This window comes from Frankliniella occidentalis, unplaced genomic scaffold, assembly GCF_000697945.3.
Source record: "Frankliniella occidentalis isolate FOCC.00 unplaced genomic scaffold, Focc_3.1 Scaffold142, whole genome shotgun sequence".
NCBI classification, from domain to species: Eukaryota; Metazoa; Arthropoda; class Insecta; order Thysanoptera; family Thripidae; genus Frankliniella; species Frankliniella occidentalis.
Window position 1 is genome coordinate 329,112 of NW_026267269.1, and position 25,114 is coordinate 354,225.

Consider the following 25,114-nt stretch of genomic DNA (forward strand, 5'->3'; position numbering starts at 1 on the left):
AGAGAGGGAGGGAGAGAGGGAGGGAGAGAGGGAGGGAGGGAGGGAAATGCTCGGGAGTCACACAGAGCATTGTGCAAGGGTGGAGCCGGGCCGGAAGGTGTTAGCAGGATAAGGTATCACACGATGTGGGCCAGCGCCATACCGCGCCCTGCGGCGCCCTGCACCTTTTTGTTTCTTAGCGCAGTCCGTTTTTGTAGTTTGTTGTTCTATACAAAGAGCAAGACGTTATGAATTTTTAAACGTACCCTAGAAGTAACATCGATAAATGGGGGAAAACAATCATCTTTGCCAATAAATAAAAATTAAAAAGAAACCCCATTTTTGACCAGGGTCGTGGCGGCGTTTAACCAGCGGGCTAAGCGGCAGAGGCAGCAGCAGCAGCGGTCCGCGGTCGCAGCCGCAACACTCGCCGATCAGAATGCGTTTTAAATTAAATGAAAATTTGTGGGTGTCTGCCGTCGGCCCGGAGCGACCTTGCCCTAAATCTCAATTCGGCCGGGCTGGGTCGGATATAAAGATCCGAGAGCAGAGATCCCTCCCTATGCGGGCGCTGGCGGCGCGGGGGGCCTGCTGGGCCAGAGAGAGGGCAGCGACCAGCACCAGCAGGCCCACCGCAGCGCGCGGGAGCTTTAAACGCTGGATTATACTGTGGGAAACGCGGGCGGGAACCATTTCCATTTGAGCCAAGCCTTTTTACATACACGAGGATAAAATGTTTCGTTTGAGTAGAGCCACGCAGCCAGCCACACGTACGACTGCACAATGCGTACAAGGCCCAGGCCGGGGTGGGCGACGCGCGACGACGCCTCCTCCCTGCCGCCGTGCCCTCCACCTCCAACCTCCAGGTGGTGGTGGTGGTGGTGGTGGGGTCCCCCGGGAGCGGGGCGGGCCGGGGTGAGGTGCGGGGGCAGCGGGGAGGTATAAGAGAGATTCGCACAAGGGAGGTTTTGTGCTCGCTAATGGAGGGGCGCTGTCGGTACACGCACCTCTAGGTGTTTTACGAGCGCGCTCGTGCTTGTAACCCCCCAACCCCGCCTCACCCCGCCCCGTCGTGACACACACCGGCTCCGTGTCGCCGACCACTTCATCGCCGTCCACCTCTCTCGGGGGCGGCGGGGGGGCCCCCCGCAGCACGTACTGCGTACGGTACCCCCGTACTACCCCCTACCCCCTCCCCCCGCACCGCCGAATAAAAAGTCGGGACGAGTGTCAAATCGATGCGGGGCCGACACCCGACGAGCGCCACTCACGCTCGGCTCGGCACGTCGCCTGCCAGCGCGCAGTCTGAGGCCGCGTGAGGCCATGCGTGAGGCCCCGGGCCCGCCGCCGCTGCTGCTGCTCCGGGGCCCTGAGCTGGGCGCCCCTCGGGGCCCCCCGGGTGCCCCACGCCACGTAAATCTGTTGCCCCGCGCGCCGCCCCCGAGCCGCCCTCTCTATGCAATTTGTTGCATGCATACACACTGTTTCCATAAATCGGAAGCCGACGCAGCGGCGGCTTAGGCGGGCGGCCCGGTGTGGGGGAGGAGGGAGGGCGAGGGGTGCAAAGCCTTACGCACCGTGAGGTCAGAAAAGGAGGAAAATTATCCCCCCGTCGTGGTCTTTTCGAGAGCGTAGAGTGGCTGGCTGGGGGGGCGGGGGGTGCGAGTAGTGTAGTGAGAGGGAGCAGTGTCGTGAGCGCGAGCGGCGAAGCGGAGCAAGCAGGGGACGGCAGAATAAAAGGGAGAGAGAAACTGAGAAAACTAGCTCTGCTGGGAACTCCACGGTGGGGCCCCCCAGCGGCGAGGCAGTGGCGCCACTACTGATCCGGTACCTCCAACTTGGCAATTGGGTCCGGGCTGGAGCGAGCGAGAGCGGGGCGCGCGGCTGAGAGCGCCGGACCTGTTTGGACTGCAAACTAAACGGCAAAGTAGTTATCCTCACGTCGAGCTGGTGCCGCCGCCCGCCTTCAGCTTGCCTTTCCTCGGGACCGCAATCAACTAAAGTGTTTGGCGACGCTGCGTCGCCCCGCCCCGCCCTCCCGCGCCACCCAGAGTGACCCCCCAACGTGCGCCTTTATCCGCCCCCCATACCTCTTCCGGGGGGTAACTAACTATGGAGGGTCAAAAAGTATACAACCACACGCGCGCACAGGCGCTTTTGAAATTGGCTGTACCCACGGCGGCGTCGAGTCATTCGAGAGTGACCAAAGCCATATCGACCGAGCCAAATAAGGGGTAGCGACCGGGGCACTCGTATCACATGTTGGTGCGTGCGACAGGGGCGTAACTCGCCCCCCTCCCCGCGGCCAGGTCTGACTTATCTGCGCGCCGCACGACACGCCCCTGGCATTCCCCTGTATAAACGGGCCGATCTCGTCCTCTTTGTCTGACACACAAGGGGACGGCGCAGGGGACCCTCTGTGGGGCTCATCGCCGTACGTCCCGCGGGGCGGGGCGGGGCGGGGCGGGGCGGGGCGCAGTCAGCGACACTCGCTGCTGCGCTGGGCCCTCCCGCTGCTCCTCGTTTTTAAGGCGCCGCCCGCGCTACTGGGAGGCAATCTGTCTTTCACCCCGGAGTCTTTTTCTTTCTAAATTACTAAATTCTTCGGAGCGAACGCGTCTCGTGCCACCCCGCTAGCTCCCTCCTCCACTGCCATGGACGCGTTTTGTAAAGTAACGGACAATTTTATTGTACGCTTTGAATACTTCATGCTCGAGGGGGAAATCACTAGGGTCCGTAGCGTACGGGCCATTTCTGGTATTTCTCGGGTATTTCTCCTGCCATTTCGGTTATTTCTCGCCTATTTCGGATTATTTCGTGGTATTTTGCGGTATTTCGGAGTATTTCAGGCGTATTTCGCGACTATTTCACCGACTATCCCGCGTTTATTTCGGATCTATTTCGCTCTATTTCGCCTTTATGTCAGACTATTTCGGGGGGAGGTGTACGAACTATTTCGTAAGTGATTTCCCCCTCGTTCATGCTATAGGGTAGCCGGTTATTTTTCAGACCAACATTTTTTACAAACCTGCACGCCGATTTTGAAAAACTCTTGAATTACGACTTAACTTGCTAAAATTACCGTAGCCAGTAAAGACGTTCCTTCAAGATTCACCATTATACTTTTCACAGTGCCTCCTTTCCTGCTCCGCGAGCGAACGAGGACCCCGCGGGCGTCGTGCGTCCCCCGCCGCGCCGCTGACAGCGACGCCTTTTTTGTCACCGTTTGTCTTTCTCTCTCGCTCAGATCGTTTTAATTGTCTCCCGTACTCCGTGCGTTTAATTGACGCTGGTTACGCCGCGGGCCGGGGCGTGGACTCAGAGCGGCGCCGATCCCCCCGAGCAGCACGCCGTCGTCGAGACCGTCGCCAAGAGGACGCTCTGGTGCGCGTGACGCTACAAGAGGAAAGGGACGCCGCCGGAAGAATGTTTTCCCGTTCAAATAAAAATCCCGCGTCTCCTGCGCCATAAATCGGGGGGCGGTGCGTGTCATGAGGTCCGGGCCGCGGCGGCGCCGAGTGGCGGGGCGGGGCGGCGATATATCAATCGCTATTTTGTCACCACAATTTTTCATCATCAGGAGCGCGCGGATTATGAGCCTTCGGCTTTGGTACAACAGCAGCACCACGCCCTTCTGGCGGCCTAGAGCTGCGCTGGTCTCGCTCTTTTCGTTTCTCTCTCACCCTTTGTTCAGAAAAAATTCCCGTTTTTCACAAAAAGACACACCACACTCTCTTGCTCGTAGAAGTTTTATATTCAACGGAACGCATAATATTCACATGTTTAGGCTATTCGGGCCTTTTCCCACGGCCATTAAAGGGTACTAAATTCAGCCCCGGAATTAGACTCGCGTCCCCGCTGCCCGCGGCCGCGACCTGTTGACTTGAGTTCTCTTTACGGCCGGTCCCACAGGGACCCTCTGATTCGTCCCACCGCCGCCCGCCCCTCACCTGGGAGAGGCAGCGCGCACTCTCGCCCGCACTCAGCACTGCAGCACAGCTCCTCTCTCTCTCTCTCTCTCTCTCTCTCTCTCTCTCTCTCTCTCTCTCAACGTGCACCCCGCGGCTCACAGTCCGTAACTCCCCGTGCCCCGCGAGGTGCGAGTCGACACCATGTAGTACCGCGGGGCGTCCCAGAGAGAGAGATAAGGTCCAGTCAGCGCACTGCGTACCAAGAGAACAAAAAGCCGTCGACGCGTATCGGGCGGCGGAAGTGGCAACAACTAACTAACCACCACGGCTGGCGTACGTGTTGATAGCGATGGCACGAGTGCGTCGACACATGTGCGCCTCTTAATTTTTCATTATCCGGTATTCATTTTGTTTTTTTATAACGAGCGGAAAGAGTGAGAGAGAAGCGGATAAATGAGCGGGGGGGATCGTAAAAAAGGTACGGTACGGCCGAGGCGGGGCGCGGGTGCGTTAGATTGATATCGCGAGGGGTTGAATAGGGGGCTATCCCTGTGACACGCGCCGTGTGCGTGGCGTCGCGGGGTGTGACTAGTGATGTTCCAACACCGCCGACCAAAACGAATTGAGACACCGCGCGCGGCTGCCTCTCTCTCTGCCCCGTGGTCGCTGCGCGTTCCGTCTCTCTTGCTCTCCACCACGCGGGCCTCGCTCTACCTCTCTCTAGCGCGACCCACACGCGGGCCGAACAGAGCCGGAGATTTATTGGTTCCTTCCACGCACCTACCGCCCCGCCCCACCGCCATCCCTTTCACTCCCTCTCTCTCTCTCTCTTTCTCGCTCACTCTCCCTCTTTCTCTCACTGTCCGCTACCGTTCGCGCTACCCCATCGCCCTCATGTCAGCCCTCCTCACACACTCGCGTCCCCATGAGGTTGCCGTCATACGGGCTGGGCTGACCGGCCCCAAACACACACCCGCCGGGCCGCAGGCCGGACGTGAGGAGGACCGCTCGCTCCACAGGTGTCGCGGCCGGGGCCACCACGGCCAGGTGCGGCGGCGCGGCCGGGACTCCACCAACCATCCCCCCATAACTCATGGCGCCGACCCGACCCGACCCGGGGCATATAATTGCCAGTGAAGGGCCGCAGCCGGTCCGGCCGGGGCCGAGGCAGCCGGGGCGGCCAGCCGGGCGGGACGATATCCGTGTGTTGTGTTTGGTATATAATACAGACCGACCGCCTTGTCGCGCGCGGCGGGCTCAGCATTTAAATAATAACACCGTGAGTAACCGCGCGTTACGTAACGCCGGCAGAGCAAACAGACCGCGCGTTTAATCACGCCAAAGAGACGGGTGGGTGGGCGGGCCCGGGCGAGGGCGCTGCTGGGTGTCACTTCTCACGGCAAGGCAGTCGTGAGGTGATGTGGGATGCGATGCACTTTCGCACGGACCCCCTCCGCCCTCCTCAACCCCATCCCTGGCCCTCTCCCCCACCACCGGCTGGCTAACCTGGCCGCACACCACAGGCGGCTTGCTCCTGCAGGGCTTCAGGATGGCCGCCTATGGTGCATGGGCGCAGCGCCACCCCCGCCCCGCACCGCTCGAAGCGAACGGATAAATTGTTGTTCCCCAGTATACTAAAACTGCCTCAGTTCACAATTTTTCGAAGAAATACAGAAAATCCCAATAATGCAAAACGTTGAATCTCAAAAATTAGTGTTTCGAATGCCCTAAAGATCGGCGAAACTGCTTGAAAAGCGTGAAAAGGCTGCATCCCATTACTCCTGAGCAGTTTTCTTCTCGAGTATGACACTTGGATTGCGATAATAATTGCAACTTTACCCATAAAAAGTACATAAAATGATACGGGAGTAGGTGAGAAGTGTTGTTCCAACTCCCGGTGTTGTCCAGAGTCGGTTATCAGCCGCTCCAGTCGCGCCAGCTGTCGCTCCTCTAGCCGCCCGCCCCAGATGCGACGCGATAGCCGCACGGAGTACATGTTTATGAAGCGGCAAGCCCCATAAATGCCCTGCTTTTCGAATCGTGCGGCTGTCGGACCTTTTCATATGCATCATCGTGGCGTTCTCTCGGGAGGCCGCGCAGCCGGCGAGCAGCTCGTAAACACGCGTTCGGAAGGAGCGCCTCGTGATCCCGAAATTACGGGCCGAGATCAAAACCGACTAATGTGTGCCCTGCGTCCGGGCCGCCGGGGCCCGCGTCGTCGTAAACCAAAACGGAAACGGAGAGGGAGAGAAAAATTGGGCCGGGCTACCAGAACTGAGGGCCGTCATCGTTTTTTAGAGGCTTTCCTCGCCACAAACCGGGGCAAACACACACAATAACACGCACGATCAAACAAATCATCTGCAGCTGAGCCAACCGGCGCGGCGCGGCCCGGTTGGGTGCACGACGCGAGCGAGGAGGCCACCGTGAGGACGCTCTCGGGGCCTCCTCCGGGTGCACCTCCACGACGGCGGCGTCCGCCCCCGGGGGCCACACGGTGGGCCGTGCAGGACCCGATACTTATCGTTGTACTTATTATTTCATACGCAATGAAGGCGAATTACGGAGCGGTGGTGGCGGCGTGCCCCGGGGCCATGCGCTCCCCGCGATGCATGCGGCGATATACGCCCCGCCCCGCCCTACCCCGCCCCGCCCCACCGCGGAATGCACGGCATGCACCGCCAGGTGGCGCGGCGGGCGGCGTGTCATGTCGTGATAACACCCAAGTGTGAAGTGGACGGTCCGGTCCGGTCCGGCTGGCAGGCCGGGGCGGGCAAACTCCAGGAATGAGGGAATATCTTCACGCACGGCGACGACGCCTTTTTTCAGTTTCCGACAACATTCCGCGGTGCCCCCGGCCGGCCTGGAGGCGCGAGGTGGACGGGCAGGGGCGGACCGAGAAGAGAATTTATAGGAGTCGCGGGGGGGGGGGAGAGGTACTCCTAACCTATTTGTGTCACCGCGCCACATATGGAGGCCCCCTCCCCCCTCCACTCTCCCGGCCGCTACCCACGGCCACCATAACATGCATTTCCCTGATAAAACGTTTGTTTTACGGCCGACCCGATGGGTCACATCATCATGGCCCCGACAAGCAATTCATGGACAAACGACGACTTCGTGTCGCCACAAAACTGAAAATAACCCGTGGAGAGGAGAGAGAGAGAGAAAAAAAATAATAATAACAATAAGGATAGGAGGGGAAACGAGGTCACACGGACCGGGGGCGCGATACCAACCACACACACACGTCATTTTGTTTTATTGTGCGTCTGACGTGCGTGTGGGGGAGGGGGAGCACATGGGAGCGCAACCCGTCACACAAAGGGTTCGATGGCACCGTTTGTTGGCAACACCGTGTACGTTGCCACCACAGTGTATATAGGTTGCCACCACCGAGGTTAGCGCACCACCCCGTAGGTTGACACCACCCCGTAGGTTAGGTTGGCACCACCCTGTAGGTTGGCACCACCGTGTAGGTTGGCGCCACCGTGTAGGTTGGCACCACCGTGTAAGTTGGCACCACCGTACTCCAGTTTGGCGCCATGTAGAGCGACTGGCGACGGGGGCATCGTGTCCGCGCCCCGCGCCGTCCGTGCGGCGGGGTCACCGGTAAAGACTTCCCTGGCGCGCAGGACTTCGTCGGACTCCAGGCGGGCAGGTCCACAGCGGGGTGCACCGCGGGGATAATGAGGCAGCGCTGGGGGCCCATCAGGGCTGCCAACACAACGCCAGGCAACGCCAGGTGCGGCATAACAAGATCAGCGTGATGAGATGCGATAGTGGCCCCCGCGAGTGTGAGAGAGGGAGAAAGAGTGAGAGAGAGCCACAAAGCCGCAAATGAATAACTTTGTTTTAATGTTGTGACTGAAACAAATTAGCCGGGAAAGAGTTGGCATGTCAGGTCGGGGCGGGGCCGCCTCGCCGTGTCCGCCAGAACCGACTGCGGCCCGCAGTACTACAAGACGTCCTAATCATCGCCATGGCATTATTTCGAGGCCCACGGGCGAAATGCGGCGGCGTGTGTGTGTCATGAAGCGACAACGACATGTGTTCCTTATCGAGATGCATAAAAACAGCGGAAAACGGGAACGACGGGCGGGTTAATAAAAACACGAGTCAAGAGAGTGAGAGAGAGAGAAAAGGGGTGAGGTGGGGTGATTTCGCAGAAGAATTTCACCCCGTTGCTGCTGCTACCGCGGGCCGCGGGCACGAGGTTGCCAAGGCAAGGTAAGGTTCGTGCCCCTCGACCCATTTGCCGTGTCGAGGACGCCTCTCTTTGAACGGCCCGCACGGCCCGCTTCCTTACCTTACACCCCCGAGATGGAAATAATAAGGCCGCGAGTAATTAACAACGGCAGCACGCTCTTTCTCTTTCTCTCTCTCTCTCTCTCTCTCTCCCTCTCTCTCTCATCCACACACACGGGTCTTTTCATTAAACGCAGAGCCCCTCCGGTTCCGCTTTGCACGTGGAATGCTGCGCCTCAGTAGACCCGCACGTGACCCCCCCCCCTCCCCTCCCTTTCCCTCCCCCGGTCCTTTAACCCGCCCGTAGAACGCCCCTCCTTCCCACCCCACACCCCTCTCCCACCCACAACAACCCTTTTTCTTTCCCGGAACTCTTTCCGCTAGGAGGCGTCCCCATGCTCTTCCCGAGTCCCCCCTCGAGACATGCGAGTGTGAGTGCATGTGTGAGTGCACAGCTTAGGCCATCCGCCCGCCCGGCCCGCCCCGCGACACAACCTGCTCAGGTGAACCAAAGCAACTAGCTACTTTATCTGCCACTTTAAGCCACCCCCCACAAACACACCGCAAAATTTCGCTATCGCAAACTATTGCTTCGATAGACAAAATAATGTGTCTGTTTGCTGCAGGCGGAAACGTTCGCAATTTCACTAAAGATACAATAATTCCGAAACAAAATAAGAACTTCAAGGATTTGCATGAACTACAATTAAATAGCCAAGCTGCCTCTCAAGAAATCAAGGGAATGTAGAAAAAATCACCCTCACTTTTCACCCGCCTGCGTCGCACGCAAAAAACGCTAACGACCAAACACTTAAAAACAAGACGAATTAGAGAACGGACACAACAGGAAATAATTTTGTAAAAACGTTCAACAACAAGTCTACCACACGGCCGTCACGGGCAAAGTCGTCGTCGTCAGCGGCGGCGGGGGTGCGGTGTATCGCGGCATTTACGGCTCTACACTTTTATCACATGAGCATAAAGCGTGTGATAGCAGCGGGGGTGCATCCGATGCACTCGCTGCACTCGGGGGGGAGAGCGCTGTATGGTGCACGGAGGTAAGTGGCACCGGTGCATCTGTAAGTGCGAGAGAGAGGGGGGAGAGGGAGGAAGAAGTAGAAAGAGAAAGAGAGAGAGAGAGAGAGAGAGAGAGAGAGAGATACGGCAGTGGCGCCCGTTGGCCGCTCGTCTAATGGCCGTCGCCCATCCGTCATGGCTGATTGGCACCCCACCGTGAGAAACGCAGCCGAGGAGGAGCGAACAACATCGACGTTTGAAAAAAACAAACATCCGTCACATTAATTTGAAGCATTGAAAGGGTATATTTTTCACGGCTCGTTTCTAATTCGAAATCCACGTAAATAATGGATAGAAATCAATATGCGGGATGGCGCGCGCGCGTTTGTTTTTGTCTCTCTTTGTCCCACGCAGCCTCCCCGGGCCGCCGTCGCCGCTAAGGGGCTATCGCCGTCGCGCCGGCCACAACAAATGGCACACTCCATCACCTTGACCCCGGACAAGACGACAAAACATCGTCATCTCTATAAATCGCTTGGGCCGGGGCTAACAACCCTGGGCAGGCCAATAGGTAAGCAAGGGGGACCCCGCTGGGCTTGGGGCACCCTGGCTGGCACCCACCAGACTGGGACCCCGCGGGACACCCGAGGACACTCACGAGGACCACCGCCACCGCAACGCACCGGGCCGGTGGGTGGTCAGTCAGTCGCTCCCTACGGCGTCGAACCATAACAAGCAGATTCTTTATTTGACGATGCCCCCCCCCTCTTCCTCTGTCTGTCTCTGTCTCTCTCACACACACACACTCACGACGCACGCACGTTTGACGCAGCCTTGCCAAAGTCCATGCAACAAGCTCAGGGAGGCTCTTCTTATCGCAGAGCCAGGAGGGAAACAACTGTCGGTCGGTTCTCACACATCGCCGGCCAGGCACACGGGCGATGCACACTGCATATTACGCAGGCGCGATTAGATCAAGCGCAGCTCTGGTTTCTTCAACCGCAGCTGAATCACTGAGCCGCAAGCGCGCCAGGTTCAAATACCCCCACACTGCGCAAGCGGCGACAAGCAAGGAGAAGAAAAAATCGGAAAATTAAAAAATGTCAAAATACTATATTTGTTATTCATCCCGGTGCTGTCATCGCGCGGCGCGTATTCATACACATGGCACGCCAGATGAAAACAAACGAAAAATTTCGGTTTGACAGCGTGAGGGGCGAGAATATAAGGGGGAGAGAAGGAAAATTTGAAATTCAACCGGAGAAACGCACACACGGCGGAGGTGGGGGTCGGGGTAGGGGGTGCGTATGGGACTGTCGGAGGAATGTTTCAGGTTGGTTAGGCCGGCGTGCGCAGCCGTTCGTATATGGTGCGGAACAACGGGAATGTAAATGTTGTGTGAGTGTGTGGGAGGAGGCGCGGGGTGGCGTACCCGGTGAGCTACCCGCGGCCGGTAGCTCCTGGCCGTCGACGCCGTCGACGGACTCACCTTGCATGTCGTGGTCCCGGGCGGCGTGGCAGTCGCCCCGGCCGGAGCACAGCAGCAGCGCCAGCACCAGCAGCGGCATCGGCAGCGCCATGGGGGCCGCGGCCGTGCGGCAGCAGGCACTGCAGAGCGTGCGGCAGCGCGTGCGCGCCATCCTGCGGCCGAGTCACCTCACAGCCACGTCCATGGCACGCGTCCTGCGGGCATAAACACCAAAAAGAGACACGTAAGTTTGTTTTAGGGTGGATTTGAAAATTGTGTCAAATTCGTGTCCCTGGACCTTTAATCTTGAATGCGAGGCACACGAACATCGTTCGGAGTCGAAACGCATGCAGAAGATCGAGATGGACTAGGAACACAACTCAGTTTCGTCAATGTTGACACCAGCAGGTCACGGGGATGACAGGAAGGGCCAAAATACCCGTTTTTGGCGTGTCCCTGTTTCCATTTTTGAAGTTTAAAGCACTCGGATAATTAGGAGGGGAGCGTGAAGGTCAAAACCAAAAAATAGTTCAATTGTAGAATGAATCAATAATCATTTTAAGCCAAAGCGCGTTCAAAAATTTTAAAAATTGGTGAAGATATAACAATATGAATGTCTGTCCCCAGGTTTTTGAACTTTCCCATTTTAAAAACATAAATCAAGTTTAAAAACTTGTCTTTCTGTTTAGAAGTACACTCTCAGTCAAAAATAACTCCTCAGACCATACGCTTCGAGAATCAATACGGGTCAAACCTCCCGAACAAGTTTAAACATGTTTTTTTCTACAAACAAGAGAGCGTACAAAGCTGAAAAATAGCAAAAATCGTCAAGAAAGGGGGGGGCTCCAATAGCTACACTGCTCAGGGAGTCACGGGGATGACGCAAAGGGAATGGCCACAGGGAATGACCACAGGGAATGACCACTGGGAATGACCACAGGGAATGACCACAGGGAATGACCACTGGCAATGACCACAGGGAATGACCATCGCTCCTCGGAGTGTCACGGGGATGACACAGCGTCCATGACCGTCACGGGGATGACACTGCACTCTAGACCGTCACGGGGATGACAACGCCGCCAGGTCCGACGTGCTCTGCGTCTTTGCTCCTTTATCTCTGCGTATGGGCAAGATATCGTCGTTTCTCTCACACCATGAGTTAACTTTGGACAAGTTCTTTCGAACGAGCTTGTCTTGCGTTGTTCCTTGATTACTCCTAACCCATTACGATATTTGGCATTTTGACTGCACCTTTGTCTTCCTCTCGAAAAAACCTTTCAAACGAGTATAAGGTTGATGGGGTTCTGAAGGCTAGGAGGCTACTTGGCGCAGAATGCATCGGAACCCCATCAACCTTATACTCGTTTGAAAGGTTTTTTCGAGAGGAAGACAAAGGTGCAGTCAAAATGCCAAATATCGTATTGCTTTAGGAGAAATCAAGGGAAAACGCAAGACAAGCTCGTTCGAAAGAACTTGTTCAAAGTTAACTCATGGTGTGATAGAAACGACAATTTCTTGCCCATACGCGGAGATAAAGGAGCAAAGACGAAGAGCACGTCGGACCTGGCGGCGTTGTCATCTCCGTGACGGTCGTTGACTTGTTGTCATCCCCGTGACGGTCCTGTACGCGGTGTCATCCCCGTGACCGTCCATAAAGCGGTAGTCATCCCCGTGACGGCCTTGGGCGCGGTGTCATCCTCGTGACCCTCCAAATAACGGGGGTCATCCCCGTGACGGTCCTGTGCGGTGTCATCCCCGTGACCCTCAGGAGGAGACCGATGGTCATCCCCGTGACCCTCAGGAGGAGACCGATGGTCATCCCCGTGACGGACTTTATGGCGCGGTGATCATTGGTCATCCTCGTGACGGTCCTGTGCGCGGTGTCATCCCCGTGACCCTCAGGAGAGCGATGGTCATCCCCGTGACGGACTTAGGCGCGGTGTCATCCCCGTGACCCCCCGTAGAGCGGTGGCCATCCCCGTGACCCCCCGTAGAGCGGTGGCCATCCCCGTGACGCCCCTTGGCGAGTTTTCATCCCCGTGACTGCTGAAATTCACCCCTCAAAAAGCGCTCTCCGGATTTGACACAATTTTCAAATCCACCCTTTACATCATGTTTTCGACGGCGGCGTTATAATGCAGTTTCTTCATTTTACAAAAACGTATGATAAAAAAAATTCAGGATTTTTTCTCTTAAATTTTTAATAAAGAGTTATTATTTTCAAATTTTTCTGGAAATATGGCGATTTTTTCCGATTTTTTTTAAAGGAAAAGTTTTCAATATATACGGAAAAATTTCGGGAGACTATGAAATCCCTAGCGAGGCGGTCACGACTGCGGTGTCCTCAGTCGTCCTCGCCGCGCGGAGGACGGCGTCAATCAACACACTCGCTTCCTGCGCCGTGCCCGGGCCGTGCCCACTCCGCCCCGTCGCCGTCCAGGATATGGCAGTCTAAGGTTACACCCTTATGGCCGCCGGCCGACCATGCCATGGGACGGGTCCACCGCGAGACGGGTCCATGGGACGGAACGAAACAGACGGCCATAAAACGCCAGCGCAGCCGAAACGGACACAAAAGGGACATGAGCAACAATAAAACAAACCAATCTAGACGGCCGTAAATAAGATCACGATTAACTATTACGGACCGGCCGGACGTGGCTGGGAATAATCAGCGTTATGAAAAAGATGACGATTGTCCGTCCGTCCGTCCGTGCGGTCCGAGAGGGGGAGCAGACGTGGGCAGGGCCGACCGACCCTCCCCAACCCCGCCGGGCGGGCCGACGAGCTCCTCCGCGCTGTAAACGGTTCATATCATTCTTCCAATTTCCAATCGACGGATGTGTCCGCCGCGCGACCCCTTGCATCGCCCCTCCCTGCCCCGCCCCCCCCCGCGAGTTTGGCTGCCGCTGCTGTGCGCTGCCCCGGCGCGTCGGTCGCCGCTGCGTGCTCGCGCCTCGTTCGATCGCATTCGGTCCGCTTCGGCGACGAGCCATTCCGCGCCATGCCATTCCAGCCACGCGCTGCCCCGCCCCGATGACTGCCATATCGGGGCTGCGCCAAATCTTGTCGCCAGCCCGCCGCGCCCCGCCCCGCCCCGCGCCCCGCGCCCCCGCCACACGTGTGGTCCACGTGGTCCACCAGCTGCACGCCGCCATATTTCACTTTTACGGCACCGCCCGGCCCGGGGCCGCCCTTGCATCATTTTATTTGTCCCCGAGTATGGCCCTCGAGCGCCCCGTCCCGCCGCGGGTACCGATACCCATACCCACCCGGTCCCCAAGGTGACGGCGGCGGCACCGCCCCGTCGCGCGCCCGCACCGCAGGCGACCTCGCCGCTCTCGGGAGGGAAGGAGTCAGATTTCCTACCGCCTGCTGCCTCCATGGGCGTCGCCGACCTCCACAAAAACGAGGATCGCTGACTCCGCGGGGCGGTATATGCTCCAGGAGGACCGAGTCCAGGACTGCGCAGCGCACCTCCCACAACGCGACCTCACCCCCCTTTTCCAGGGTCGTTATCGCAGAGGCTAAACTGGGACGGCGGCGTTGGGCATGGTGGACAAAAGTTTCTCCAGGATACTTTTTTTAGGGGTCCTCCAGGGCTGAAAAACGGTTGGAGCAAGAGCAAGCAAGAAGCAGCAGCAAAGGGAAGTCGGCCGACGTGTCTGGGCACGGCGAGGGCCTCGGCCGTGCCTGCCGGCGCTATCTGTGCCGCGATAAGCTGCACCCTCCTCGACCCTCCCAAACGCCCGTCGGTGTGACCCTCTCCTCCAGCCCGGCCCTACACTGCACCGGCCGCCACGCCCCGCCACGCCAAAGGCACTTCATTTATCATCGCCCCATACCGAACTCTCCTTCGGTGACAAAGTGTCGTCTTTTTTGTCGTTTTTCGGTTCGGGAGAGAGAGAGCGAGCGAGCGAGCTGCGCGCAACCACACCAGGCGCGCTCGAGTGTGCATGCAAGAGCGAGAGAGCGAGAGAGAGCGAGAGAGAGAGAGAGAGAGAGAGAGAGAGAGAGAGAGAGAGAAGGGGGAGGGCGGGCGACGGACGGTCGGGCACATGCGTCGAATAGGTAACTTTTCCCGGGCGTTGAAAAACGTCCGCCCCGTTGTCGGCGGGCCGACGTGAGGCGACGCGAGTCGAGGCGACGGACTCCGTCATCAAAGGAGCGAGCAAGCAGACCGGAAAGCGCGACATGCCGCCTTTATTAAACCGCGAGGCGATATGGTGTGGCAGGGCGGGGCGGAGCGGGGCGCGATGTGTGCTGACGACAGGTGCAGCAGCGCTCGATCACTGTGGCGGGGCCCCCGCGCGCTCCGCGTGCGATGACGTAGTACCGCCCGGGCCGACGCCGACCGAAAAGAGGGATCGAGAGGGAGGGAGGGAGGGAGGAAGGGAGGGAGGGAGGAAGGGAGGGAGGGCTGAAGGAAAGAAAAGAAACGCCGGAGGGGCGACGTGTGCCTGGCGGCCGCTGCGTTGCCGTCCGGCCGCCCCGCCCCCGCCCCGCCCTCACGGAGCGTGTGCCTGACAGGGACCTACCCGACAGTATTTGCGCAGGTGTGAAGAAGGGGCGGGGTCGGGTCCCAGTGGAGCACAAACCGAACGGCACCTCGCCGTCAAGGAGAGGAGGAGGAGGGCGGGCACACAGGAAGGATGCAGCGGAAGCAGGTCCGAGCGGGGTGGCGCGGGCGGGCACGGGGGCCTGCTGGGCCCCCCCACACCCTGGACGGGGGACCCCCTCCGCCTGCTGGCTGGGGGAGGAAATGTCCCAATTCTGGGCGCGCGCGCCTGCTGGCAGGCAAGAGGACTATCGGAGATGAAGGGGGAGAGGGGGCCACACTCGGAGCACTGCTACTCAACTTCCGAACGCCCGTCTCGTCCCGCCCAGCAGTCTCGAGAGATCGATCTCGGCATCTTAAGCACTGGCCAGATCGCCTTCAGGGACCGAGGAGGGAGGGGGCCACCCCACACCCCACCCCCTTCCAATCAGAACGCCGGCCACGTCACTGCCGCCGACCAGACCCCGCGGCCTGGCCCACCCGCGCAGCAGCAGCGAGTGCATAGCGCCCCATATCTCTCTCCTTGCTCAGCCACAGAGAGGCGAGGGCCCCTCCCCAGCCTCTCCCAGTCGTCGTCTTTGCAAATATAAAGTTTCATCCTGGGTCATGAGCGTTACGCCGCTACGCCGCACTCGTTCCGACTGCTCGTCCAATCACGCCGCGGTGCAACACTCAGAGAGTCCTCCCTTCTCCTTCCCCGCCCTCCTCCTCGACTTGCTTCCTCTGCTCGCGGAATAAGCCGGCGCGCGGCCCGCCAGTAAAAACAAAACCCTGGGAAATCTCGCGTCCCGTTAGCGGGCAGCAGCAGGGGGCCGAGCCGGGCGGAGCCGGGGGGGACCCACGCCCACGCATTTGCATAGCCGCGCAAAATCGAGAAACGGCATAAAATTTTCCCTTTACGCGGAGCGATATGACGACGACGACGACTGACAGAGAGAGACAAAAGAAAACTAGGGAAAAGCAGGAGGGAGAGGGAGACGCGAGAGGGTTTCTGCTGCTGCTGCTGGGGCGTTTAGGAAAGAAACGAAAACACTCTTCCCCGCAGTCGGCATAGTGGCCGAGCATAAGCGTAACCTTTTATGTGACTGCGGGGTGGGGCGGGGCGGTGGAGTGGCAGCGGGGGGCGCACCGAGCGCACCTCTCCACTCGCGGGACCGGCTCGGCAGAGAGGAGGACCCGACGACGCCCACCGGCCGCCGGCCCGACGCCCACCAGTCGACACCATGAGGGGGGAGGGGGGCACTTGAATCAAATGAGTCTCGGCAGCGTAAAACGAGTTAATGAGGCCAACAATGTACCCAAAGCAGGGGGAAAAGGCGGGAGCGGCGTGCCAAGCACATGCAGATCCGACAGTGGCGGAGAGGGGGGGGGGGACAGCGACCGACCGGCCGCGAAAAGGTTACGAGACTCACACATCCGCCGGGGAAGAGTTAAACTCGACGGATACAGGGTTGGCCGTTGTGCCCCGTTTTAGCAAATTGCGTATACTAGCCGTCTCGATTTAGGCGCCCGTGCAAAATAGACAACCCGGCCGCGGCTACTATTACGCATGCCTCCTAGAGTTTAGGCCCTAAACAGGGCACCGCGACTACCCTGCGCACCGAATAGCAAACTTTCCTAGAGGTCCTGACCGCTTTGTCGTGAGGCTCGGCGGGCAGGTTTGCAGCGACGAGCGGGTGGGCCCTGGCAGGCCCTGGGCCAGGTCGCCGCCAGTGGCCCCGGCCAGGTCGCTCATGTCAGTCTGGCCGGCTGCCTTTTCATGAAAATGCATGTCGAGGTAAAGGCGGGTGTGCCTGTGCCCCGGGGCGGCGGCCGGCCCCGCCAACCGGGCCAGGGGTGCCGGCCGGTGCCGACCGGTCTGCCCTGCCGTTGCGACTTCAATGAGTATACTCGGCTAAGTTGACGTCAGTTTGATTGGGTAAAAGGGTAAGGAAAATAATAAACCGTGACTTCAGGTTAGGTTCCCTGAAGAGAGGGAGAGGATACTTACAACACACTATGCGGCGAACGGCGGGTAATCCACAATATCCAAGAGTATTCAGAAATGCACACTGGGTGGTTTAAAGCACTTGTCACAACACTCGATAACACAAACAAACACTCCCACGCACGCACTAAACCGCTTGCGGAAAGGCACACTTCCGCGTTGTCTAATGCTGAGGGAATGACACTGTCACACGCGGCGGGCGAATGGCACAAGCGCACAACCGCGCACAACACACTCACACACACTCCGAATGCGAACGCGCACACGCGACTCCCGCGACTCGTTCGGGCACAACAGCGGCGCGCGCACAAGACCGACACAGACCCTGCCTCGACGGCGTTCCACGCGCAACTGACTCGCTGGCGGCTGACACGCCGTGCAGTGTGGCCAGATGCCGAGCGCGCCGAGTCGCCACCAGGTGGCGCTCGAGTCGCCAAAAGTCGCCACGAGCCCGAAGTCGCCAAAAGACGCCACAATAGCACGAAAATCGCCAAAAAATTCGCCAATCACGGCCTAGGATTTTGGGGGAATTTCCCGAAATGTCTGCGCCGGGTCGGCTGCACCGGCCTTTTTGAGCCGGGCCAGCCCCGGTTTCGGGCCCATGTCGCTCATTTTCACCCAAATTCGGCAAAAGTCGCCAAAAAAAGCAAAAATCGCCATTTTTTTTAGAAATCGCCAAGAAAGTCGCCAGTCGCCAATGGCGACTTTTTTGTCGCCAAACCAAACCAAAAATCGCCACTTTGGCGAGAAATCGCCAAGTCTGGCCACACTGACGCCGTGCGCCGTGCTGTGGCTGCCGCCTGCGGCCGGGCTCCGCCGCGCCGGCCGGGTTCGGTGCGCTCCGCGCCGCCCCCACCCACCCCCCGGCCAGGATCCCACTCCCCCCCATGCCATCCCCCAACGAGCGGCTTTCAGAATCTAGATGATGGACATGAACATCGCCGTTTGGTCGGGGGAGGGGAGAGGGGGGAGAGGGAAGGCCACTATCGCGGACGCTTGTCGCATGCTTGTCAAGCTCCACCCGAACTGGTTCCGCCGCTACCGCCGCCCCGCACCACTGGACTGACAAGTTTTTATTATTTGGCTGAGCAAAGGCGTTCGATGATCCTCCCCCCCCCCCCATCCTTTTCTTCACCCAACGGCCTGACCGGATGACCAGGGCATAAATCCCCCGGCGCGCGCGCACACGGTCACTCACACACACACACTCACACACGAGCCCGAAAATTGAATTTATGACTGTTGTTTCAGGTTTGGCGCCCGTGGCGTCCCGCGGACAAGACGTGTATTTAATTTAAGGCGGTATACGGCGGACGCCGCCGCACACTCACTCGGCCCTCCGATGCCTCCTCCACGGACCACGGCGGCAATTATTGATGTTCCAGGCAATCAAATTTAGTTCTCTGGTCCTCTGCGGTGATACAGAAAACACTATACTATCTCCCGCGGAACCTGCGCGGTCTAGCTGCCGGGCATCAAATAACTATACTCACTCCCACTCACCATAGGTCCTCCTCCACACGAACTCGACCAATTTCTCATACCCGGAAGGCTCCACCTCTCATATGCACATGCATGCGTCGTCGCGGGTCCGTCTGCTGCTGCCTGCTGCGCTGCTAATCGCGGTGGCAAAGCCAAACAATGCTGCTAATTGTTTTATAAAAATGGCTTAATTGGGGCTGCGTGAGTAATTATCGGACGCGGCTGCTTAGCATATGATAATGAGGGCCCAGCGGGGGCTCCTGCCGCGGCCCCACCCCGCCCCGCCCCGCCACTCCCACCGGCACACCACACCGGCCGGCCCGGCCGACCAGAGGCCCCCCGATATCGTCAGAAAATTGAAACGGCCGAGCGGCTCGCTGACTAGGAAATGACGGTGCTTACACCAACAATTTGAGCCTAGGACGGCTCGGGGCCGCCCGGGACGATCGGGGTAATCAGCACACATTATTGTATCTCGCCTCGTCAAGCAAAACAAACAGCCCGGCAGCTGCCTCCGCCCGGCCCTCCAGGTACGATCAGCTGATCACGGCAGGCCACCGCCACCGCCGCCCGAGAGCGAACGGGTGGGAACCGTTACCACAAGTATGGGTGAAAAAGGGACTCAGTTGCGGTCAGCAGCGGGCGAGTGCGAGGACGGTTGCCTACTTCCTCCTGGACCACTACTGACTGCGCGCCGGAGAGGGGAGGGGGCGTCCTCTCGGACCCCGGGATCCCCTTTGAATGAGTGGATGTCGGGCATTCTCGGACGCGGCCCCAGGTGGGCGGGCAGGGGAGGGTTTTTTATTCACCTTGGCAGCCCCGCCCCGCCACGCCACGCCCCGGCCACAGCGGACCTTTACTTTACTTTTCTCTCTACCTTTGTGTTCGGCGGCCCGGCCCGTGCGTCCCTCTTGCTCTGTGTTGTGACATTTGTCTGGACGGACGAAAGAAAAGTCGGACTAACCTCACTTGGTCCCCGCCCGGGGTCCCTAACCCCACTCTTATGCCGCCCAGGTGGTCCTGAACCATGAGAGAAGGGCGCCCTGGAGAAGAAGCTTTACAGCCCCTGGCCCCCGCTTTTGGACCTGGGAAACCAATAGGCTCTGGCTGCGTTCATTTCTCGCACACGGCGTTGAGTTCATGAGATTCCTGACTGTTTTCCCTATAGAACTGTCTTTTGCCCGACTTTCTGCGATCAAAATTGCGCTTATCAGAGCCGATCACTGAGCGCATTCGAGGTCGGCGGAGCCGGCGGCCGCCCTGGCTGCCAGCCGGTCTGGGCGGTTTCGCCCTGTTCGAGCTCGCAGCGCCCATATGTGTCGACCAAATGAGTTAAGATTTGGTACCTGAGGGTTTTCGAGCATGCCGATTTCATTTCCGGTGTCAGATTTTACTTCCGGGGTCATCCTAGGGGCGTTATCGGGGACCTTGACCCTTGTGTTCCCCCGGAACGACCCGGGTATGACCCCGGAAGTAAAATCTGACACCGGAAATGAAATCGGCATGCTCGAAAACCCTCAGGTACCAAATCTTAACTCATTTGGTCGACACACATGGGCGCTGCGAGCTCGAACAGGGCGAAACCGCCCAGACCGGCTGGCAGCCAGGGCGGCCGCCGGCTCCGCCGACCTCGAATGCGCTCAGTGATCGGCTCCGATAAGCGCAATTTTGATCGCAGAAAGTCGGGCAAAAGACAGTTCTATAGGGAAAACAGTCAGGAATCTCATGAACTCAACGCCGTGTGCGAGAAATGAACGCAGCCAGAGCCTATTGGTTTCCCAGGTCCAAAAGCGGGGGCCAGGGGCTGTAAAGCTTCTTCTCCAGGGCGCCCTTCTCTCATGCCTGAACCCCGCGCCGCCTCCTGGGCCGTATTCACCGCCGTGAGGAGGGAGGGAGGGGTTGCCGCGTCCGTATTCATCTTATTATCATGCTCTTTAAAACGCACGAACGCGTACGTGTTGCGAGCGGGACATAGTACGGTTAGTGTGGGTCCTCTCAGGTCCTCGTGCGGTACGGACTTTGTGCAGCAGCAGCAGGACGAGCGACAAGTTTCTCATAGCCACCTGCGCCGCGCGTCACGCCACAAAACAAAAGGAGTGTCGACCACACGACCGTGCAGGGGCCCGACACGACTTTATACGCCACTCTACTCGCTACGATTCAATCGCGGCGGTGGCGCGCGTCCGGATAAGCCTCTCTCTCTCTCTCTTTCAGAGAGCGGGCAAGAGTAAGAGAGAGGGCAGAGAGAGAGAAAGGAGATACACCGCCGCGCCGCCGCGGACGTGTACCGGCCAGGCAGGCACGGCCGGGCAGAGCAGGGCCCGGAGACAATAAGAGGTATAAACGGGAGGGCAACATGTCCCCCTGTCTGGGCCCGCGTGCGTCGGTACGCTACGCCCCACACGCCCCGCGCCTGACCAGGACATGCGGCCGCGCCTGGCCTCATCACCGACCAAACCGAACAACAGCCCGAAGAAAACGACAAAAAAAAACAGCGCGTGGTGGTGAAAAGTCATAGCAGCACGACGGGGGTGACTGAGATACCGCGGTAGGTAGAATGAGGCGGGTCAGCCAGCACCGGCCAGCACAGCATTTGCGAACCCACGGACGGGATGGCACTAGCCTAGGCTCCAGTGCAGTTGAACAAGCCGTCGTAATAACCCTTTTGGAAGTTGAAGTTGAAGACGAAATGTGGCGGACGCGCGACTCGGCGCGTCGGTAACGCCCGGTGGTGTGTGTGGGAGGAAAGGGTGTCCCGGGTGTGGTGGTGGGGGGCAATGAATGCGGTGCAGCCGTACAACGGCGGCAGACACCTGAGCGGGCGAGGGCGGCGAGCAGGGCAGCACGCTGATGGGATTTACTACAATGCGCGACGCCAGAAGTGTTATCGCCGAGGCGATCGCTGCCGTCGACCCGGGGCCGGGACCGACCGGGGCGACCGACCGGGACCGGGTCGAGCTGGACAGCAACAACATGGAAGCGAGCAGGCTTTCCGGGATTGGGGCTCATTTTGGCTCCAATCAAAAGGCTGTAGTGTAATTCCGCTCCTCCGGATCTCTATCGCCGCTGCTGCGCCTCCGCGCGAGGCCCGTTGCTGCCGCTCGCCCTATTCAGCCCTGCTCACGCATGATGGGCGCTTGCATGCAGCAGGCAGCGCCAATCAACAGATTTACCGCGTCGAAACACACACGCCGCGCGCACACAACGCACTCGTCGGGCCGCGTTTCCTATTTTCTCTCTCGTTTTTCTTTTTCATTTTTTTTTCCAGGGCGCGAAACATGACAACGGCTGCATTACCAACGAGGGAGTCGCGCTCGCGTCATTCATATTCTATTCACGACGGACGCAGCGGGCGCAGCGCAGCAGTCTGCCCTGCTTATCTAACCCGGGGCGGGCGGGTACCATTCTTTGTCCTCCTCCCGGCGCCGAGGGCCGAGGCGCCGCTGTCGCGCACTTCCGATGACCCGCACGACGGGGGCGCGTATCGCATACCTCGGCCAGCAGCGACAAGGGAGGCGTCAGTCACACTAGCAACGCGTCAATGAAATGTTTCCGGGACGGCGGGTGGACGTGCGCGTCGAAGGGGAGGGCGGCGAGTGAGCAGCAATCTTGATGGGGAGGAAGGGGACGCTATCCCCGCCGGGCCACCGCCGCCGGACCCGACCGACGCCGGCGGCGGCGGCGCGGGGGACGGGAAGAGGGACAAGATTCCTATTTGCGTGCTGTCAGTTTGCAATGTCCAGGGGACTGCGTCCAGGGCCGGGAGCGGCCGAGCACCAGCGCCACCAGGGCGACTCATTCCAGGCATTCCAGGGAGGCCGCCGCCGCCCCCCGCACTGCAGACCGATCCCGTAGGAGAGGGGCGGCAGGGGGTTTTGGAGAGGTAGGGGAGAGCAGCTGAGGCGCCGACCGCCCCCCCTCAAGGGTCCGCTTGCAAACTACGAGAGACGGAGGCGGCGCCGAGCTTCTTATCACGGAAGAACACCACCAACCGCACCGGCCGGGCCGGGCGGTCGAGATGGGCAGCGGCGAGGGTGGGGCTGTTGGGGCACACTCACTCGGCACCAGCTGACATCTCCCTTCCAACGCCCAATATCATTTTCTTGTTATTTGTGTCTGCATTTTTGGTTCCGGTGACGGATATAATCAAAATCTGACACACACACACACACACGTCCCAATCTTGCGTCTCGGGGGTGATCATGACGGTTACGTCCACCACCGCGAACAGGACTTCCCCATCAGCACCAGCGGGGGTGATGCGGGCGCGGGAAACCTGTCGTTCCTCATCCGCCCAGCCCCGTCGCTATGGGCAGCAGCAGCAGGGCTGCAGCGCGGCCAGGACCAGAGCGTCCGCCCCGCGACATCCGGTGCGCGCCACCAAAGGGTTGCTGGGCAGGGGCGCGGCGGCCACATCCTGCGCGGCCGGCCGGTAACGAGGGCCTCTCCCGCTCGAGCCGCCAACAGCCCCAGCAGCAGTCCGACTGGCCGGCCGACGGCTGTAACAAGCAAGGATCGGCCAGCCGGCCGAAAATAAAGCGTAGAGAGTTGCAGTGCGCGGGCAGCGCGGGAACAGACAGACTGCCCCCGCCTTTAGTGGTTTACCGGGAAGGGGCCGTACAGCTACCGCCGGGGAGTCTCGTGGAGGGTATGGAGAACAAGACTGCGATCGTGTTTAGCCAGGCCTTTCTTTTCCTTATCCCACGTGTTTTTCCTTCAGAGAATTTTCATTCGGCGGGCGGGCACCGCGAAGCGGGAGAAAACTACCGGCTGCTCTGAGAAAATCGAGACGAAATTTAATCGTCTCTAGTCTGCGTGCGGGCGGCCTGCTGCTGCTGCTGGAGCCGGCCGGCTCGGGCGGGAGAGCCTCGGGGAGAGCCACGGGGCGGGCGGCCGGTGCCATTCCCACACGCCCATTGCCGTAACCGTAAGGCCCTATGTTGGCCAGTTAGGCCCCATGTGCCATGTGCGGGCAGCACAGCAAGGGAGGAAGGGAGGGGAGCACACTGCGTCTGCAACGTCCGTCTATCCGAGCCCGAGCTCACTGCGGAGCTAGGTATCCTCATCCTCTCTTTAGACTCACTGTGAGAGATTTTAAAGATCATACTTCTTCAAAACAAAAACCATTAGAAAATAATTTTTGAAAAATAATTAAAAAACAGGAAATTATTCAGAAATCTTGTTGTTCTTCTAAGATGTTGTGAGGGGCATTATTATATGCCTCGCGTGACGCGGCAGGGCCGCAAGCGATCACACTGAACAGAGCAGAGTGTCCTTCCTTTCCCTCGAAGGTTATTTTTTGCAGGTCGTCACGCTTACGGCCGACACCACGACCAGCACCACCTACTGCCGGCGCCCAGCTAGCGCCCTCCCCTCCCCTGCGAGGGGCGCCCCGCCGCCCCGGGGAGGGGGAGCAACCGCAACAAAAGTTGCTGTCCTCGGAATGAAAATAAATGTATGTACTTGGTGCCCAAAGCGTTTAGGTCAACACATATCACTCTCCGGGACACGGCCCCGAGGGGGCGCCGGCCGCGCCGCGCCGCCCGGCCCGGCTGCGGAGGGGGTGAGGAGGAGATCGGCCGCTGGATTATCTGGTGGGTCACAGTTGCAGCCCTCCGCGAGGAGGACGTGCCCGTCAAGTCCTTCGATCAGAGGGAGGGACTCGAAGACGACTCGCGGGCGCACCATACCTCCACGTCGCGGTGCTCGGTGGCCCCCGCGGCCGCAGGACCCCCCTTGGACGAGCAGCAGGCCGAGCATTCAATTCCGCAAAGTGGGCGCCGCCGCGGATCGTCGCTTCATCCATCTTCATACACACACGGCGCGCTCCCCTCACCGGACGCCGCCTCGCACCCCGCGGGGGCGGCGGCCTGCCGGCGGTCTGGGTGGGGCCGAGCGAGCAGGACGAGCGAGTACTGCCGATGAACTCGGTTATTGAGAGTGACACGGGAGGCAGAGGAGGCGGGCGAAGCAGGCGGCCACGATGACACCCCCATCACGACGAACACAGTACCTGAGGGTTGTAGGGCGTATGGGGGTAGACCACGGCGGCGTCCCTCCCCCCCGATCACAACAGCGACTGGGCCCTTCACCTGCAGCGCGGCAGCGACACCCTCCCGCCCCCTGGAAGAGGAAAATAAAACGAACGGCAGACAAGAAAGAAATCCACGCCGTCCGCAAACAGGCAGCCAGACAGACGACGACGACACCTTCCTCCGGGGGAGACTCAATAGCGGCGGGACGGCGACGCCCCGCGGGCCAGGCCGGCGGGCGCGGACAGACGGACGGACAGACGGACGGACAGACGGACCCCGAGACAAACACTCTGCTCAGACCGACGCCATCTTGGCCGGCGCCGCCTCTCCGACTCGCACGCAGCCGGGTGCGGCTCGGGGAGGTTCATTTGGACAACATTGTTCGCGCCGTGTTCGGCGGGGGCGGCGGAGGGGCGTAGCGCACCG

The 25,114-nt window shown here is 59.6% G+C and overlaps 1 protein-coding gene across 1 annotated transcript in view; it reads right to left on the reverse strand.

The window, feature by feature from the left end:
* LOC113204959 (inactive tyrosine-protein kinase transmembrane receptor ROR1) overlaps positions 1-17,525 on the reverse strand; it is a 204,630-nt gene extending 187,105 nt beyond the window's left edge. Inside the window, exons 1-2 of the mRNA XM_052270889.1 lie at positions 17,175-17,525; positions 10,645-10,838 (exon numbers count right to left, since the gene is read on the reverse strand). Of these exons, the coding sequence (XP_052126849.1) occupies positions 10,645-10,795 (151 nt within the window). The 5' untranslated portion in view covers positions 10,796-10,838; positions 17,175-17,525. The remainder of the gene's footprint in view (positions 1-10,644; positions 10,839-17,174) is intronic.
* Between the last annotated feature and the right edge of the window lie 7,589 nt (positions 17,526-25,114).